Source organism: Podarcis filfolensis (genome assembly GCF_964270895.1).
Source record: "Podarcis filfolensis genome assembly, chromosome: 2".
In the NCBI taxonomy this organism is placed as follows: Eukaryota; Metazoa; Chordata; class Lepidosauria; order Squamata; family Lacertidae; genus Podarcis; species Podarcis filfolensis.
This window is the reverse complement of record NC_139605.1, coordinates 53,145,445-53,165,756: the sequence shown is the minus strand read 5'-3', so window position 1 is coordinate 53,165,756 and position 20,312 is coordinate 53,145,445. Positions and strand designations below refer to the sequence as shown.

Sequence of the window (20,312 nt, the reverse complement as noted above, 5' to 3'; positions counted from 1 at the left end):
GTCTTGTGGGTGCATGCATGCAAAAGTGGCCATACTCACCACTCGTATGTGGCCTATGGAAGGTTAGCCAAGGGTGAATGTGGCCCTCGTATCCAAAAAGTGTTGGGAGGGGTGAGGAAGGTGCAGCATGGAACAGAAGTGCCCATTTGCAGATGTATTTATGTGCAACAGGTTCTAACAGATAATGTCAGATGCAAACACGGACAGTAGTTTAGACATGTAGTATACCACTTTTAAAAAAGATCCAGCCTCTAGCACTACATGCAGGGAAGCATGAAGAGTGGCTTCTTCTGACTAATGGCCTAAGAATTACTACCCAAAACCCCCAGTTAGAGTCATATACTACTGTGCCTGCTCAGTTTCATAAATATGATATTGCTACATCTAACAATATCATAGAGGCTCTAGCTGAAGTTCCTCTCGACTTGGGGAGGAAGCAGGATCATACATCAAAAACTATATGCTGGGATACCACATTCAATCTGCTGTCCTAATTCGGCCTTCCCCAACCTGATGCCCTCTAGATGTTTTGAACTACAACTCCCATCATCCCCAGCCAGCCCATGAATCGAAAACATCTGGAGAGCACCAGCTTGAGGAAGGTTGTCCTTATTCAACTGCAACACAACAGCCTTGCTGTGTTGCCAGTGGGTCTTATTCTCTGGTAGCTGCCTGCCAACCCCCCCCCTCCCACTTACTCTTGTAGCCCAAATGGGTAGTAACCTGAGATGCACCAAAGCAATTGCTTTTCAAAAGGTCCCAAGCCACTGCACCTGGCATTCCTTGGTTCACAAACTGCTAGAGAAATCAGGACTAGCTTCCAGCTGCCTTACCCTGGTCCAAGCTCAAAGCAACTTGATTGTTTCCCTGGCAGACCACCCCTAACTTCCTCAAACCCAAGAACTCTGAGACCAAGGGCACTGTGCATATCCCAGACAGTTCCCTTGTAAGTTACTCAGAGTGTAAAGACAGCCCACACTCCCTGAGCCCTTCCCAGATCTCGGAAGAGCATGCTGGTCTCTTATACACTGATCTTAAACTTTCAGTAGCATAAATTCCAAGCATCTCTAGGCACATGGTTACGGTGGAACCCAGGTAGGCAAAATAACCTTCCACCTCCACTCCTTCATGGTCTCCTGAGAAAGTCAGATGCCAATATAAGACACGTGGGGATTCTAAAACTCTGAGGCTGGGAATAACACACACTTCAGTGGTCAGCTTAGGAAACTTTATTAAATCTTTATAAAAGGTAAAGGAAAAGTAGGCAGAAGGTCAAAACAGAAAACAAAATAAACCAGGACACTGTGGCTCTAAAACTGGTCTAGCCATTACAATATGATTCTAATTTACTTATGAATAGACAACAAAGATGATCAGCTTTGCATAAAGTCCAGTCTGAATCCCGGATGGTGGGAGGGAACGCAGAGGCAGCTAAGCTTTCCTAAAGGTTCTCTCTCCCTTGTCTTCTTGAGGGAGTGACTTCTGACAACTGCTGACCAAGGGGGCCAGTGTTGAGGCTGCTGTAGTCTCTCAGGTAGGCGTCTTAGGTACCCTCCTTAAAACTGAAGAGAATTGGCAGGAGATACTTGACAAACTGGCTTAGAGAAATGGTGGGGCAAATCAGGGCCTTTCTCCACAGTCCTAACAACTAACAAGTCTGAGAATAATTTCAGATCTCCTGCTTGAAACACAAAGTCTACTCCTGAAGACATCCAGGAGGGCTCTTGGAGAGCAGAAGTCATATGTGAGATAGAACAGAGTGTTGTGAAATATTGCAATGGCAGGCCAGCAATGTATCTAATAGGCATTTAACAGTTTGATTTAAACACATGCACACTGGTCTATTGATACGCATGCACATTGTTAGTTTTTTATAAGGACAAGCGGTGTCCTATAGTGCAGCCATGCCTGAAAAGCATTCCCTCTCTCAGTCTACTTCTGAGTAGATTGCATATTTCAGGAGAAAGCCAAGTATGTGCTTCTGGGGAAAGTATGTATAAGCACATGTTGACCAGAAGGTACATGTGGAGATCCTCTCATAAGTGTGTAGTGGTGAGGGAAGAGAGAGAGAGAAGAGATTTTTATATCCCTAAGGAGTACAGGCTGGTGCAATGTGCCTTTCCTGCAGCTTTCCTTGGCAATTACCGTATTTTTCGCTCCATAAGACGCACTTTTTTCCTCCTAAAAAGTAAGGGGAGTGAATGCCTATGGACGGCGGCGGGATCCCGCTGCAGTTGCAAGTGGAGGATCCATGGCTCTCCTTCCTTCCCTCCTTTGAGGCTCGCTTTTAAGCAGCAAAGCGGACAGGAGCTGCCCGCTTTGCTGCTTTAAATAGTTTAGTACAACATTTGATTCAGAATATTTTTCTCCGTGTTTTCCTCCTCTAAAAACTAGGTGCGTCTTATGGTCAGGTGCATCTTATGGAGCGAAAAATACGGTAAGTGCCTGTGCAAACAGATAAGGTGCCTCTCTCTCTTAAGTTGACTTTTTCTCACACTGCGAGCCTTCCCAGCCACTGTAGCATTGGCATGCGAATTCTTTGGCCATCTGGACTTGCTCCTTGGCTGACATCTGACCGCTGACAACAAAGTGTGGCTCTTCTGAATGCCTCTGAATAGAGAAGCTGGCCGGAGTGAGGTGCAGAAAAGCATCGAGGTGCCCGTCCTGCCGCACACAGCGGCCGTTCTTTGAACACAAAATCTGGCTACACAGCCTGGTGCTGCTGGTCACGTTTACAATGTACGGACCAAGGACAGTGTCCACGTACTTCTTCACATCGAGGCAGGCTTCCTGAAAGGGGCAAAACCAAGTCCAGGGGAAGAAAGTTAGCATTTTCCCATTCCAAGTGGGCAACAGCCAAGTTCCTTCAACACATCCTTGCTGTTGTAGGACCAAACCTTTAAGAGCATGAATGGGAGGATTCCTCCTGCCACTGCCTGATCTCCAAGCCCCATATTTAGTCCCCCATGAGTTACTCACAAAGTGAGACCAACATCAACACACACCTAATCACAGAACTAACAAAATTAGCCATTCGCCTTCATGACCTTAATCTGTATTTTCATTTTTTAACGGTGTCTTATGTTTTTAACCTTGTATACCACCCTGATAATTTGTGATGTGGCAGTGCAGACTTTTATAAATATAAATAAAGAAGCCTGGCTGGCTAGCTGACTTGATGATGCAAAAGGACTACCACTAACCCCATCCAAGCTAATAACGGCATCCTATCCCAGCATCCTAACCTATACATTTGTGAATATAAAAAGTTTTGCTAAGAGGCAATAAGGTTCCAAGGCACATTCAGGACTGTCCCCTTCAACGTAGACTCGCCAGTCTAAACTGGGGCTTCCCATCATTTGGTAAAGGAGGAGAAAAGCAAGTCAAAAGATAAGGATGCTTCACCTCTCTCTTAAGGGACTTGCAAGTCTGAGCACCTCATGGTCACAGATTTATTCACAACCACAAGGCTGCTACCATAACACACAGGTTGATGTACAAAAGCAGAGAGAAATGTATGTACTGCTTGGTTGTAAGAAAACAAAACAAAACTCTGCTCCATAGCTACAGGATCCTGCTGCTGTCCCCTGACTGGTTCACTTTTTTGGCCTCATTTTTATCCCACGCTTCCTCAAGGAGCCCAGAATAACACATAAAGTTCTTCCACCCTCCCCCAATTTATCCTCACAAGAACCCTGCAAGGTAAGTTGGGCCAAGTTACTGTGACTGGCTCCAAGACCCCCCAGCAACTTCCATGGCTGAATGAGGATCTGAACCTGGGACTCAACAGTCAGGCTCCCGACACTCCAACCAATGAACCACACTGGTTCCCACTCCCAATCCTGCTCCTCTGCGTCACTCACCTCATTGTTACTGTCTTTTGTGCTCCCCCACAAGATGACCCCAGCAGCACCTTGAGAAGCACTCTCACCAATGGTGTGGACCAGGTCCTCCTGCAGAACAAGCAGAGCAAAAACAGTGAGTTCACCAGTAGTCTCTTCTCTGACATCTGGATTTGCATGCCCATCATTGGGTCCTTCTTGGTCCATTAAAACCAGAGGTGAGGAAACAGTGACTTATTGAACTCTAGCTCCCATTAGCCCTGGCCAGCATGGCAATGGCCAGGGGTGATGGGGAGTTATAGTTGAGCAACATCTGGATGGCCACATGTTCCCCACCCCTCCTTAAGACACTATGGGTTATGGACAGAAGCAGCAACACTCTGGGTATCTTGGCCATACTTAGGATTATGTATTAGGAAAGGAATCAGGAAATGATCAGTGATTAAACATTTAGCCTGTTGCCTTTAACAAAGTGTTTAAAAAATAAACCTTTTTTTTGGAGATCTAACTCCTTCTCCTCAGTGGCTCCTTTGTTAATTGACCTTTGTGTGGATGACCTTCAAATCCATCTGCTTCTATCGGATCACTTGTCTCAAGATATCTTTCTGATCTGACACTTCCTCGTGGACATGCCAGCATTATTATTACATGCCCCTGTCTCCCAGGCATGCAATGCTTTTTGAGTCATCTTCAAATTCCTCCACGGTCAAGTCATCGCCCAGTGCTGATGCTCCTTCCTCTTCAACATTCTTAGAAACCACCTGATTCCTCCTCTCATCCATGCTCTGGTCACATCCTGCCTTCGCTGCTACAAATCCTGCTGCTCATCACTCTCTTGTCCTCTCTCCATTTCAGCAAATTCAGAAAGCCTCAGCTAAAACGATCCCTCTCTCTAAAGATCCTGTAGTAAAATTATTTGGATATGTAAAGTATAGTGTACTAGAAAATGATTTAGAGATGGTGATTACTTTGCTAACAGCAGCCAGGCTCACAATATGACAGAGCCATCCACTGGCACATTGAGTTAATTGGATAGGCAACGAGAACACAAATTCATTGAGAAGGGAAGTTTGTTCGTCTCTTATCGGAACAACAAAATGCAGGATTCAACAAAAACCTATATTTGCCACTGGTTTAATCTCTTGGAATATGTTATTTATTATTATTTATTTAATAAATGTAAACACCTCTTGATTATTAAAAAAAACCTCAAAGCACTTTACAAAATTGGAAGTACAGATCAGGAAATTTAAATACGAGAAACATTGTACAGCAATATGCTTAGTATGCTCAGCAGGAAGAGGGAATCATATGTTTTTAATTACGCGAATATTTCTTAGTATACGATATTTATACTGGCCTGTTTTCACACTGACTTTGTTCTGTGCAGGCATGGGGAGGGGGAGCAGAAGTGTTTTTCAGAGCTTGCTTGCGAGGAGATGCTCGCTATGTGGAAATAGCGTGAGAGGAGCCTGGGTTTTGCAGTCACCACCCACCCCAAACCTTCCCTATGAAAGGGGCACAAGGTGAGAAAAGGGTAGAAGAAGCAGTGGGAGGGGGAGGAATGGTGTCTTGAAAAAGCCTGATCTGAAATAAAGCTCTGGCTCATTTCCCTGCTGCTCCCTACTAAGTATATGGAAGAACCTCTCCCCCTCTCTTGTGTCACCATGGCAGTGTTTCATCTCTTCCTTTAAATTCATTCTTAAAATAGCTTCCCTCTGCAAAGGCTCTCCTGGGCTCCCCTAGATTCACTTGTTCCATGCCTATCACTAGCTAACTCCTCTACAGCCTTCCTTCCAAAACTTCCTCACCCCACCTCCCTACACCCCAAATCAAAGCTTATCTTCTCCTTAGTCCTGCCCATTACTGACAAACTAAAGTCTGCTGGGCAGGGACTGTGCTAGTTTGAGGTTTTGCAGTACATTTTCATTACTGACACAACATCAACATTTATAATTTTTTTTTTAAAAAAAACCCCGATTTTCTTAAAAGAAATCTGAAATAGGAATAGTTGGATATTTTTCTTTCATAATATTTACTTATAAAATGGGGGAAAATTAAAATACATAACAACATTCGAAAACACAAGAATTTTCAACATTGGCTTATTGAAAAACAAGAGCCTTCATAATACTTCTCACCAAAAATAAAAGTGTGACATATACCAGAAACAGTTGCAAAAGGGAGAACAACAGCAGCTTTTTTGCTTAACCAGGAGAAATGTTATGAACATCTACATGTTGGGGTAAGTGTTTTTCTCAAAATGAAATATTAGAATATTAATATTAATATTAGAAATATTTGACATGGCTACCACTCATTCCCAGGAAAATCACTGTAGCAGATTCTTAATGGCAGCTGCACACACTGAAGCCAAGATTCTCCAAGCATCCTGACAGAGAAGTATCTCCCACTTCCATGTTGTGTTTTCAGGTTAAGTACTTATTGGCAAAGATTGATCGTATTCTGCATTGGGACATCTGGGAAAGCTTACCTGTGACAGGAAGCTCTGTGTCTGTGTGAACTGATATTCAATGGAAGCATAAGGCAAGACTGGGATGCTTCCATTCCCCGTCTGGTTCACTATCCTGAATGCCTCTTGGACTCGATGACGGACAAACTCAAGAGTCTTGTTGAGGAATCTGAGCTCTTTGTGAAGATAAATGCTGGGATAGAGAACTCGGCTTTGGTTCCACAGCCACTGCAATTCGTCATTCCTCTGCTTCTCAATCTCTGGACATTCTCCGGTGTAATCGGTGCTTTTGTATTCATTGTTATAGCAGTCAGGGAAGCCATAGAAGCCCCAGAAACCCTCCGGCCTCAGGCTTCGGCCAAGCGCCAAAGTCAGCTCCATGAACGCCCGACTCATTTGCTCGAATTCTCGCTTAGCTTCCCTAGCCACCTTATCAGCAGGCCAGTCGGGGTGCTGCTCCTTCACCAGCTCTATGGATTTATTCCGGTAGATCTGCATGGAGCCCCAGTTGCGAACCCACAAGGGACGCCAGCTCTCCCAGTCCACGACCGCCAGACCTTTGAAACCTGCCTCCGAAATTGTTTTTTCAATATCTTGCCAAGTCTTCCAAAGATGACTATTGAGGCTGGCGTTTTGGGGGCTGCCCCCATTGACTGCTGTGCCGTTCTCAGTGTAGTATGGATAATATCCTAACCTGTGGCTGTAGAAAAGGGTAATGTCGCTCCCTGTGAATGATTCGTTCTGGTTGGCAACCACATCAAAAATCCCCAAGTCAAGGGATACTCTGTATTTCTCTTCACATTCTTGACTGGGAGCATTCCAGACAGTGATGAATGGGTGATCCAGTATTATAGGGCCTCCACCAGCCATTCGACGGCTCCAAGCCACTGAGAAAACATCCAGCAAGCAGACCCACAGTGTCAAGTATGCTGTAATAACTGCCATTTTGAAGCCGATTTCCTAAGATACCTTTGGAAATTGCTCTAGGCTTTCACCTCCTTTTCAGCACCACCTGCTTCTGGCAGAATAATGTCCCTTCCAGCAAATGAGGAAGTAACCTCAGCAGAGAGGCAGCAGGGAAAGAAGTTATCAGAGTCAGCAGTTTGCTCTTCTTACCCCATCTCTCAAGAGGAAGAAGCTATAACAGAGGAGAGCTTGTTGGTCTTCATAATTTTCCTCCTCTGTTTCCAGATTCTTCCAGAAGCAAACCAAGCAGAAAATACATGTCAGAGCCCTACAATGGAAATGTTGCTGGGACTGACCTTTGGTCTTTGCTTATCCAGTGACTTTGACAAACATTTTGATAGTGTCGGCCGAGTGGGCAAAGGGATCCTTATCCCTTGGACTGCCAGTTCTTTGGTTAGCAGGTTTGGCTAATGTCTCTGTTTCCATCCTCAAGCAGAATCACGTTCTTCCTCTTCTGGATCATTGCAGGGTCATTCTACAGAGGCGGCCCTCACAATGAGGAGGCTGGATGTGTGCAAATAGACAGGACCCTCTGAATGCAGGTTAAATCTCCTATGGTGAAAAAGGGAAGCATCAAGGCAAAACAGGGATCAAATAATAGTACTGATGTAGCACATTTCAAGTGTTCAGAGCATTTCAACAAAACATTACCTCAGAAATCCTTACAGCAGCCCTGAAAGGTACCGGTATTACTTTCTCAGTTCCCTTAACAAATTAGTTTCCAGGATCTTTTGTGGGAAACCATTAATGTTTGAAGTGGCATGAGAGTGCTTTAAATGTATGGAGCGAGAGATCGTGGTCTTGTTTCAGTATCAGCAGTGGGAGAGCTTCCTCCAGCACACCTGGGGACAGCAGCATAGTTACAGGAATGCAAAACAAGTCACATGGCATAGGTCAGGGGTGCCCAAAATTTTTCCAAAGAGGGCCAGATTTGATGAAGTGAACATGCGGTGTGAGGGCCGACCAAAGTTGTTGAGCTTTTCAAAGGATTTGACCCCAAGAAATAAACTGCCACAGGGGCCGAATTAGGCCCCCAAAACAGACTTTGGACATGTCTAGCATAGGTAACTGTCCCCCAGAGGAAGGGCACAGCCAGAGGGCATAAGAGAAAGGGCTGTGGACCTGTCCCCTCTTCCTTGCATGTGTCTAAGAAAGCCGACTTCATAAAACTTAGGGAAGTGCTGGGTGAGATCCCATGGACAGTAATACTAAAAGGAAAGGGAGTTCATGATGGCTGGGAGTTTGTTAAGAGGGAGATAGTAAAAGCAGAACTTCAGGCAATACCAATGAGACGGAAACATGGAAGGTACCTAAAGAAGCCAGGGTGGCTATCTAAAAAACTTTTAACTGAGTTAAGATTTAAAAAGGATGTGTACAAAAAATGGAAAAGGGGGGAAACCACCAAAGATGAATTCAAACAAATAGCCAGCACGTGTAGACACAAAGTCAGAAAAGCTAAAGCACAGAATGAACTCAGGCTTGCTAGAGAGGTTAAAAGCAACAAAAAAGGCTTTTATGGGTATGTTCGTAGCAAAAGGAAGAACAAAGAAACAGTAGGGTCACTCAGAGGAGAAGATGGTGAAATGCAAACAGGGGACACAAAAAGGGCTGAACTTCTCAATGCCTTCTTTGCCTCAGTCTTCTCCGATAAAGAAAACAATGCCCGACCTGAAGAATTTGGAGCAAATGATTCAGCAGAGGAAACACAGCCCAGAATAACTAAGGAGATAGTACAAGAATACTTGGCTAGTTTAGATGTATTCAAGTCTCCAGGGCCAGATGAACTGCATCCAAGAGTATTAAAAGAACTGGCAGATGTGATCTCAGAACCACTGGCAGTCATCTTTGAGAATTCCTGGAGAACAGGTGAAGTCCCGGCAGACTGGAGGAGGGCAAATGTTGTCCCTATTTTCAAAAAGGGGAAAAGAGAGGACCCAAATAATTACCGCCCAGTCAGTCTGACATCAATACCAGGGAAGATTCTGGAGCAGATCATTAAGCAAACAGTCTGTGAGAACCTAGAAAGGAATGCTGTGATCACTAATAGTCAGCATGGATTTCTGAAAAATAAGTCATGTCAGACTAACCTGATCTTGTTTTTTGACAGAATTACAAGCCTAGTAGATGAAGGGAACGCAGTGGATGTAGCCTACCTTGATTTCAGCAAGGCATTTGACAAGGTGCCCCATGATATTCTTGTAAAGAAGCTGGTAAAATGCGGTCTTGACTATGCTACCACTCAGTGGATTTGTAACTGGCTGACTGACCGAACCCAAAGGGTGCTCATCAATGGTTCCTCTTCATCCTGGAGAAGAGTGACTAGTGGGGTGCCACAGGGTTCTGTCTTGGGCCCGGTCTTATTCAACATCTTTATCAACGACTTGGATGATGGACTCAAGGGCATCCCGATCAAATTTGCAGATGACACCAAACTGGGAGGGGTGGCTAACACCCCAGAGGACAGGATCACACTTCAAAACGACCTTGACAGATTAGAGAACTGGGCCAAAACAAACAAGATGAATTTTAACAGGGAGAAATGTAAAGTCTTGCACTTGGGCAAAAAAAATGAGAGGCACAAATACAAGATGGGTGACACCTGGCTTGAGAGCAGTACATGTGAAAAGGATCTAGGAGTCTTGGTTGACCACAAACTTGACATGAGCCAACAGTGTGACGCGGCAGCTAAAAAAGCCAATGCAATTCTGGGCTGCATCAATAGGAGTATAGCATCTAGATCAAGGGAAGTAATAGTGCCACTGTATTCTGCTCTGGTCAGACCTCACCTGGAGTACTGTGTCCAGTTCTGGGCACCACAGTTCAAGAAGGACACTGACAAACTGGAACGTGTCCAGAGGAGGGCAACCAAAATGGTCAAAGGCCTGGAAACGATGCCTTATGAGGAACGGCTAAGGGAGCTGGGCATGTTTAGCCTGGAGAAGAGAAGGTTAAGGGGTGATATGATAGCCATGTTCAAATATATAAAAGGATGTCACATAGAGGAGGGAGAAAGTTGTTTTCTGCTGCTCCAGAGAAGTGGACACGGAGCAATGGATCCAAACTACAAGAAAGAAGATTCCACCTAAACATTAGGAAGAACTTCCTGACAGTAAGAGCTGTTCGACAGTAGAATTTGCTGCCAAGGAGTGTGGTGGAGTCTCCTTCTTTGGAGGTCTTTAAGCAGAGGCTTGACAACCATATGTCAGGAGTGTTCTGATGGTGTTTCCTGCTTGGCAGGGGGTTGGACTCGATGGCCCTTGTGGTCTCTTCCAACTCTATGATTCTATGATTCTATGATTCTATTGAGGCAATCAGCTCTCTCTGCCTAAAAATACAGTCAGCTCTGTAGTGAAGCTTTGAGCCGTTAGTTGCATTGTAAGAGTCAATAATGTTGCCACAGATTCTATAATCAAACAGTTCTGAAACCCACCCTCCCACTTCAAACAGCAATCTGAGATAAACATGGGGGGCGGAAAATCACATCATTTTCTACAGATGCTAGGTGGACATCTTGCTACTTGTTTGCATAAAGTACAGCACTGACAGGAAAAGTAAGTACAGGTGACTGAGAAAGAATAGGTTATGTAGGAATGGATAATTAAGAATGTATTTCATCTTAATATTGCACCCCCAGCTGCCATTCTTTGAAAGCATTTTCCCTCCTTGGTACTTAGGAGGCTGTTCAAGCACTTAATCCCATTCACTATAGCAAGACCAAGTCATGTGAGATCATTTGAGCCTGCCAGTCATTAGCAATCACTGACCACCAGTGACAGAGCTGGATCACAGGGGGAAGAGAGTAGGAAGGAAGAAAACAAGCTCCCAGGACAATACCACTACAATATGAAGACACTCACAGGCATAAGAGCAGGGAGATAGTCTACGAACTGTTGGTCCTGGCGATCATGACGATGAAACATTCGTAGAGTAATAAATTCTGGAAGAGCTGCAGCAAAAATGAGTGTCTTGTGGAACTTTATGAGATGTAATCAAGCAAAGCATTGACACTCCCTGCCCATATCACTGCAGACAGATGGTATGGTGGCCTTTTTCTATGCACTCTAATTCTGAGCTTAAGGAATCTAATTTAGATGCCAATTAGATCAAAGTGATGCATCAGCAATTTCCTTATTTTTATTTATAGATGCGCAGGGGGGCTTTGCAAAGTATTTCAGGCTTTCAGCAACAAGGCTCAAATGTAAACTTTGACAGAGAATAAAGGCTGAGGAATGGAAACTCATTTATGTTGCATAACTCTTAAAATCTAAGTACCATGAATAATCTAGCCCTGAACTGTGTAATCAGACAGTTATTTCCAAGTTTGATCAGAAATCTTTCCCACCCTTGTTAGCTGGAGAAACTGGTGACTGAAGCCAGAATTAAGAGTGCGGTTTTTTAAATTAAAAAAAAAATTAAAGCAGATTTTTAAAAATGATTGCTAAACCATTCCCCTCTTGAATTATGAAACAACTCATATTGTTTCATGCAGCGCAGGACAAGAGGTCTTGCAGAATTCCGAATTCACTGGCAGACGCTTGGAGCAACCGGCCAGAAATTTTGGGTGGGAGTGTTTCATTACCGTGAAGGCGGTCGGCTCCCGCGAAGAAGAGGGGATGGGAATTAATCGCCAGGAAACGTGCGAGGAAAAAATACCGCACATTTAAAAAAAGAGAGACTTACCGGCTCCTGGGGAAGCGGAATATTCCCCAACCCCGCCCCTTTCCCAAACTTTCGGCCAATGGGGATGGAGAGGGGGGACGTCACTTCCAATACAGGATGGAGGGGGCGCGTGGGTGCTCGCTAGCTTCATACGCGTTCATGGGTGGGATTTAAAGGCGCCTTTTTGCGGGAGGGGAAGGGAAAGTTGGCGGGGACAGGCGGGGTGGATGAGGAAGAAAGGGTAGGAGACCCGGGGTAGGGCGGGGGTGTTGCTCCAAGCGTTTCTCGTGATGCCCTTGTTGTAAATCTAGCAGGCAGATCCGACTATTATGCTGCACCCCCATGGAGACCGGAGCTCTGCCGCCTTCACCGCGAAAGTGAAGGATTCAGAATTCCGACGCAACCACTGTACACGTGTAAAGTTATATTGCCATACGAGTCTTCCGCGCCGCCCGTTTCTGTTTTCCAGGAAGAGGGTCGAGAGGGAAATCGTTCTCTTTTTCTCTCCCGGGTGCGCTGTTTTGGAGGTCGGGGCCATGTGGGGGGCGCTGATCGGCAGAGGGCAGCAGCGATCCCACGCCGGCAACCCGGGAGGGCGAGGCGCAAGGCGGGGGAACAAATCCCTCTTTCCTTCGGAGTCTGGTTTCTATTATGCAGCCTGTCCCGCTTGCTTGGGCTCCGAGGAGGGGGCGGAAGGGGTTTCGGCGAAAGGAAACAATTAAGCTCTGCAGCTTCTGGAGGCAAAAGCCCGGGCTGTGCAGCTGTGGATCGTGGAGGCTTAACTCTTCCCTCTCCAGGACGGGCGACGCAGCAGCAGAAGAATGGCCGGCTGGGGTTTAGCCTCGCCAAACTAGGTCTTTAGGAAAAAAATACTACGCACAGGAGCATCACGGGGTATTCAAAAGATCCAAGCCCAGATATTTATTTTTTTAAAAAAATCCGTGTGTTAATTTATAAGCAATTACTGTATATGCAAACCTAGAAATTACTAGAATTTTAAATTTCACAAAGGCAAGCCAATGACTTTCCCGTTCAGATCTCTCACCTGCACCGATAGCTGCTCGACGGGAGCTTGGATGGGGCAGAGCAATCGAAAGTGAGCAATTCAAAGAGGCAGCATTTTAAAAGTGATAAAAGACGCAGGCAATCAATGGGGAGAGTGACCTGATGGGTACTGTGCTGTGTTTGAAGCCACAAATATTAGACTGACTTCAGTTCACACACCTAGGGTTAACTATATATATTTTCTAATCCCCGAGAAACTTCTGCTCTACTCTAAAAAGCTGTATGATAGGCAGGAGTTCAACAGGCACAGCTTCATCCTGCATTGTGATAAATGATGGGAGTTGGGGGAAAGCAGCACCTGTTATTTTCCTTTTTCTAATGTAGCTGTTAGTTACAAGAGTGTGGGGTGGAGAAGTAGCAACTTGAGTCTAAGCTTTGAGATGGTCTTTCCTGCCACTGGAGGCTTAATTTGAGGCAGACTCTGCCCTGGAAATTTTCCAACAGCTGGACTCAGCCTTCAATTACACAAAATGAATGCAGTACCTTTTGACATATACAGAACGTTCCCTTGTTGCTACAATCCACCAATTTCATCTGGGCTATCAAACGACAGGTCCTCCCAAAGCAATAATTTAGGTACAGTCTCTCGCAGCTTTTAAACAAAAGGGTTGTTCTGTGCACAACTGAAAGGCACTCTGCATATGCTCAGAGCCACTTTGCCATAATCCTTTAAAAGAGTGTTCCCAAAAGAAAGACAAGAGTTTGTGAACACTAAATATAGTAAAGTTAAAGGGACCCCTGACTATTAGGTCCAGTCATGACTGACTCTGGGGTTGCGGCGCTCATCTTGCTTTATTGGCCGAGGGAGTCATGTGGCCAGCATGACTAAGCCGCTTCTGGCGAACCAGAGCAGCGCACGGAAACGCTGTTTACCTTCCCGCAGGAGTGGTACCTATTTATCTACTTGCACTTTGATGTGCTTTCAAACTGCTAGGTTGGCAGGAGCAGGGACCGAACAACGGGAGCTCACCGCAACGCGGGGATTTGAACCGCCAACCTTCTGATCGGCTAGTCCTAGGCTCTGTGGTTTAACCCACATCACCACCCGCATCCCTCACTAATTCAACCTTCCTCAGCCTGGCACCCTCCAAATATTTTGGACTCCAGTTGCCCATCACCCCTGACCATTTACCATATTGGGTGGCATGGATGAGAGTTGGAGGCCACTGAGTTCCCCATCCCGGCTTTAGACACTGCCTGTTTCTCAGCATCAGCTTCTAATTATTAGCAAAGTGGAACAACTGATTCAATCCAGCTAATTATTGTCCAGTTGGCTCAGTTATGCTGTGAAGAGCTGACCTCAATTACCAGAACTAATTCAGTCTTGCAAAGTGGATTTCTTTCTTTCCTTTGTCCAGCTCCCTAAAACATGTCAGTTTAAATTAGAATATGCCATCCTAACTGGAGGATGAAGCAGTCCTGTAAACAACTACTCACCCCAGTAAAATGTGACACAAGTTATACAATAGAGAAAGATAGCTTCCCCAAAGCATCCTGGTAACCTGCTCTGGGAACTGTAGTTCTGTGGGGGAAATCACAACCCCCTGAACAAGCTACCCTTCTCAGGAAGATTTGGGCAAAAGTCCTGGGAACTGTAGGTTGCTCAGGGCACCTGATCATCACTCTCCTTTCAGGGCACTGGAATAGACTGGCACCGCCCGATGCCGCCTTGGAGTGCGACTTCAAAGGTACCTCTTGCGGCTGTGAGGATGTCAGCACTTCCAGGCGCTAGATGCACAGCACCAACCCTAATGTATTTCACTTCCTGTCCTTTTATATTCCAGGATCACCGCATCGCACAGATACTATCTGTTCCACCTTGTGCGATGGGCGGGACTGAAAAATCATTTGGACAAAAATAGGAATAGGAGCCCGGTCACCCCCAGCCACCTCAGGCCCCAGGCTAAAGTGAAGCAAGCAATAAGCTGTTTGATTTCCTTTTGGCCTAAGTCCCAGCTGCAGCCACCTGAGTACCAACATCTGGGTGCTGCTCTGTTACCAACATTCCCTGGCAGCATGATGGCACTTTCCATGCTCTGTCTTGAGTCTCTGATGAGTTGTGGGGTGGGTGAGGGGGGCATCTAAAACTTCCAATATTTTTATGTAAAGGGTCATAGCATTTTCATCTGATCCATTTGGGCTTGCAGTACATGTGTCCGTGGCATAACTCTGGTAATAGAAGGGACTGAGCAATCATAACAGAATTTGGTGGGGGAAACGTGTCCACACAACAGCAGTGTATCTTCGCAGCAAATGATAAATGAATATGCATTTATTCTACCACCCCACCCCACCCCCAAAACCCCAACTGAGTATGTGGGAAAGATCCCTAGACTGTGGCAACAGGAGTCACCAGTAGATGTCTCCCTCATTCTTGTCCTAGATTGTGCAATTCAGAACTGTTCTAGTGAGAATGATGAAACTGAGCTTTGGGAAAGGCGATAGTTGTTGGATTTATGAGAACAACTTTCTGTAAATTTTTTGTCCAAACAAACCCCACAAATTAGGCAGAATGGTGACCCTATTGTGTTTCCACAGCTGGCCTACACAGATTCTCCTGGTGGGGAACTGACAGAAAAATGAACTGCAGGGATCGGTTCCTGACATTTTTCAAGATACAGTGGTACCTCGGGTTACAAACACCTCGGCTTGCAGACTCCGCTAACTTGGAAGTAGTACCTCGGGTTAAGATCTTTACCTCAGGATGAGAACAGAAATCGCAGCGGGAGGCCCCATTAGCTAAAGTGGTACCTCAGGTTAAGAACGGTTTCAGGTTAAGAATGGACCTCCGGAACGAGTTAAGTTTGTAACCAGAGGTACCACTGTACCTAGGTATGGGGTTCGGTGGGTAGAGTAGACTCTCTTCTACAGCTCGCTGGAAACATTCCAGTCAGCCCCTGCAATAAAACAAAGGGGCTTGGAATTTTTGCCTTTCTGAAATGATAAACGTTATGGTGGGTGAAGAGCAATCTCCCTTGATGAGACAGAGCTTGAAAATGGAGGTGGGTGGAAAGAGGGGAGCGGCGAACATTCTTGGCAAGCGGATCAGAGGAAAAAAGAAAGCAAACACTCTACGTGGGGTTCAGTTTCTCTCCAGGCCTCCTACTCTGTTGGTCTCTGCGCTTTCCAGACAAATTTTAATAAACACACTTTCACTGCTAAACTCACAGTAGTGCCAGTCCAATGTCAACAATAGTATAGTATTCTGTTCCCATTAAATAGGGAGAGAGGGTCATGGTAGCTTTCTTACCAGTTTTTAGGGATGGGAAGAACAGCCTCTCTCCTGCCTGACACTTTAAAAAGGAAACAGGAAGGATGTGTGCTGGAGTTCACACCCTGTACTAAGTTAAGTTTCCACTTCTTAATAACTGAGAATAACTGAGAACCTAGAAAGGGCAAATGGGAATGGTGGCATTTTACTACTTTTATTTTTTTTTTTTTTTATAATATATTTATTGAAGTTTTCAAATAAAGCATATATTAGATAAGCACAACTTATCATTGTCCATTTAACATCTCTCAATTGTTACATGGGACTCCCCCACACCTCCCGCATACACTTACATCATTATTAAATTAATTTCAAACAAATTATCATTTAACTCATCTTAATTAATAATCTTAATTTGGTTTGACATATAATTCAGCCTTAAATCTAATTTAATGGTAGACAATTGTCTGCACTGGCATCCAATTCAACACTCAACCAAATTACAATATTTTTGTAAATAAATCTTAAATTTCCTCCAGTCTTCTTCCATCCTTTCTTCTCCCTGGTCTCGAATTCTGCCGGTCATCTCGGCTAATTGCATATAGTCCATCAGTTGCATCTGCCATTCTTCCACAGTGGGTAGCTCCTGAGTTTTCCAATTCTTGGCAATTAATATTCTTGCTGCTGTTGTTGCGTACAAAAAGAATGTTCTGTCCTTTTTTAACACACTCTGGCCGACAATACCCAGGAGAAAGGCCTCTGGTTTCTTAGTAAAGGTGTATTTAAACACCTTTTTTAATTCATTATATATCTTCTCCCAAAAGGCCTTCACTCTAGGGCAGGTCCACCAGAGGTGAAAAAATGTTCCTTCATTTTCCTTACATTTCCAACATTTGCTATCAGACGAATGGTATATTTTAGCCAGTTTAACAGGGGTCATGTACCATCTATACATCATTTTCATCACATTTTCCTTCAACGCATTACATGCAGTGAAGTTCAGCCCAGAGGTCCACAACCTTTCCCAATCTTCAAACATAATATTATACCCAATATCCTGCGCCCATTTTATCATTGTTGATTTTACCATTTCGTCATGTGTGTTCCATTTCAGCAGCAAGTTATACATTCTTGAAAGTACCTTAGTCTTAGGTTCTAACAGTTCAGTTTCTAACTTTGACTTTTCCACTTGGAATCCTAACTTTTTGTCATTTTTAAACACTTCTTTAATCTGAGCATAGTGTAACCAGTCTCGCACTTTGTCTCTCATCTTTTCTAAACTCTGCAATTTCCAGTTGTCACCATCCTTTTCTATTATCTCCCAATATTTTGGCCAGTTGGCCTCCATATTGGCTCTTTTCCGAGCCTTAGCCTCCAGGGGTGACAGCCACCTCGGAGTTTTATTCTCCAGTAAGTCTTTATATTTTGTCCAGACATGGCATTTTACTACTTTTAAAGAAATATATGTTTCAGTGGTGTGGTTGCATGCAGTGCAGCTTCTGCATCAAATTGCAAGGTGGGATGAACTGAGCAGGAAAGGGTATTGCTTTTCTCAGTGGCAGAGTAACATGTCCCTGCAGCAGGCGTAGAGGAAAGACATTTGGATCTCACATAAAAAATGAGAAACCACTATAGTTACACTTCTCCCTAGGCCTAAATAGGCTCCAGGACTCCTGTTTTCTAAGGCAGCCCATAAACTCTAATTCAACCAACATTTTAAACAGCCTGATCCTAGGCATCTTTACTCCAAAGGAAGTTCCACTAAGTTCAGAGGGGTTTATTGTAAAGTAAGTTTATACAGGGTTGCAGCCTTGTATATTGGATTGCAGCTGCAATCGAGGGAGGCATATCTGTAGAAAACTAACCCACTCACCCCCAAGAAGTTTAAAACCATGTAGGTAGTGCTTCTACCTTCAAGTGTAATTTGGAATCAGTTTTACAACCTGCTAAAGAAAACAGACTGTATGTTGTCTGGAACTAGATATGAGGGAGGGAGGTGGCTGTTGTGCACATTACCTACTAACCCAGTGATGTGGTCTCTCTGTGTCTATCTCCCACACATTGCACCCCAACCCCCAGACACCACTACCTTTCTCCCCAGTTTGCACTCAGAAAGACTCCCTCCAGCACCCATTCTGCCACTTACCCAGTGTTGCCTCATGTATGACATTTTAGGGGTCTTCCACTGGGGCACGAGGAGACCTTTTGCACTTTCATATGAACGACTGGATCCCTAATAACATGAACTGCAAGACTGCTCAACTATCTATAAGGATCAAGCACACTCAGTAACACACTAAACATTGATTTGGAGGTGCACTCTTAGAAGGCCCTTCACACCTGTTTCTTTTTAAGAAAGGTGGGGGAAGAAATCTCCAGATATACAACTTCATGTAATGCCCCCCACCCAGTGCAGCTAATGTGGGTGCATACCCTCCAACATTTCTCCGATGGAAATAGGGACATCCCGTTCCATAATGATAATTTTACTGTTTATACGCCACACATCTTATTCGGTTGCCTCAACCACTCTGGGCAGCTTCCAACATACATAGAAACATACTAAAACATTAAACGTTTTTTTAAAAAACCTTCCCTATACAGGATTGCCTTCAGACAGCTCGGGGGTTGGATAACTCCATACCTCCAACATTTATCCAATGAAAATAGGGACACCCTAAGGGAAAGCTGGACATTCCAGGGTCAAATCAAACTGGGACAGCTTCTCTAAATCAGGAATGTCCCCGGAAAATAGGGACACTTGGAGGGACTGTGGGTGGGCATGGTAGCAGTCAGTAGGATAGCCAGCAAGACTCAACTCCACTGTTGGGGCAATAGGCTTCTGAGTGCCAGTTGCTGGGAACTGCAATTGTTCAGAGCGCTGTGATGCTCAGGTCCTGTTTGCGGGCTTCCCTTAGGCATCTGGTTGCTCACTGTGAGAACAGGGTGCTGGACCAGATAGCTGACCTTCAGCCTGATCTAGCAGGGATCATATTATGTTCCTAAACAAGGATGTGAGTGGGGTAGTGGGTGAGAAGAAAAGATTTATTTGCTTTACTGCTGGGTGACCTGCTTTGCTCTGCATAAAGAGTCCTGGTTGGGTTTCCCATCCCCCTGCCCGGTAGCAATGCCTATGCAAGAGGCCCCCTCTTCCCCTCGCTTCCTTCTCTGTTGTTCTGTGGTTAGGATTAGCCACACAAAGCCCTTTTTCAGTACCAGACTCGAGGCTGTGAGTGGCCACAGCAGCGAAGGCTGATGATTATTTAGTGGCATTAGCATGATGAAAGCGGAGAGGGCGATTCCAATGGCCCACAGAGAAAGCATTTCATTCACCTCCCATAGCTATTGACATCAGCATGAGAACAAGGGGGTGAAATTTGCCATTGTGCTATCAGGGGTGCCAGTGGTTTGATCTCTAGCTCTCAGAAAACTCAAGGCAGTGGATGTGAACCATCAGCTCTCGCTTGTCTTCAAGGACCTCTAAACCAGGGATGGATGAGCCGTGGCCTTTCAGGTATCGCCACAACATCTCCGTCCATTGGCCAGGGTTAACAAGTGTTTAGGTCCAAAAATATCTGGAAGGCCACAAATTTCCTAACCATGCTATAACTTCTTCCCACCTCACAGGATGATGGTGATGCTGCCATGTATGCCTTTCTCTCAAACACCCCCCCCCAAAAAAAGAGGCTGCTACTTCTGCTCCCTCCTCCCAAGGCAGCACTGCCACACCTCATGGGGGGTAACTGAAGTATCTCTGAGGAGACTGAATCAAAGCGCCTTTTGAAAATTGCCACCACCTGAAGTTCTTTGTCATCATGTACTGAGCAAAACTAAGAGACAGATCTCTTAATGACCAGGCCAGGAAGCTTTTAAACAAGAATTACAGTGGTACCTCAGGTTACAGACGCTTCAGGTTACAGACACTTCAGGTTACAGACTCTGCTAACCCAGAAATAGTACCTCGGGTTAAGAACTTTGCTTCAGGATGAGAACAGAAATCATGCGGTGGCAGTGGGAGGCCCCATTAGCTAAAGTGGTACCTCAGGTTAAGAACAGTTTCAGGTTAAGAACGGACCTCCGGAACGAATTAAGTTCT

At 45.0% G+C, this 20,312-nt stretch overlaps 1 protein-coding gene across 3 annotated transcripts; it reads right to left on the bottom strand.

The window, feature by feature from the left end:
• Positions 1–1,217: 1,217 nt before the first annotated feature.
• On the bottom strand, positions 1,218–12,491 carry HYAL1 (hyaluronidase 1). Of its 3 annotated transcripts, XR_014545473.1 has the most exons (5): positions 11,861–11,971; positions 6,337–7,833; positions 3,864–3,953; positions 1,690–2,790; positions 1,218–1,657 (listed from the first exon to the last, which is right to left on the bottom strand). XR_014545473.1 is itself a non-coding variant. In XM_083603479.1 (4 exons), exons 2-4 carry the CDS (start codon positions 7,258–7,260, stop codon positions 2,476–2,478), a joined length of 1,329 nt encoding a protein of 442 aa, XP_083459605.1. In that variant the 5' UTR covers positions 7,261–7,833; positions 11,962–12,491; the 3' UTR covers positions 1,218–2,475. The 3 variants fall into 3 exon arrangements, 2 of the variants coding, with proteins under 2 accessions (XP_083459605.1, XP_083459606.1); XM_083603479.1 differs by having other exon boundaries at positions 1,218–2,790; positions 11,962–12,491; XM_083603480.1 differs by having other exon boundaries at positions 1,218–2,790; positions 11,861–11,995.
• Between the last annotated feature and the right edge of the window lie 7,821 nt (positions 12,492–20,312).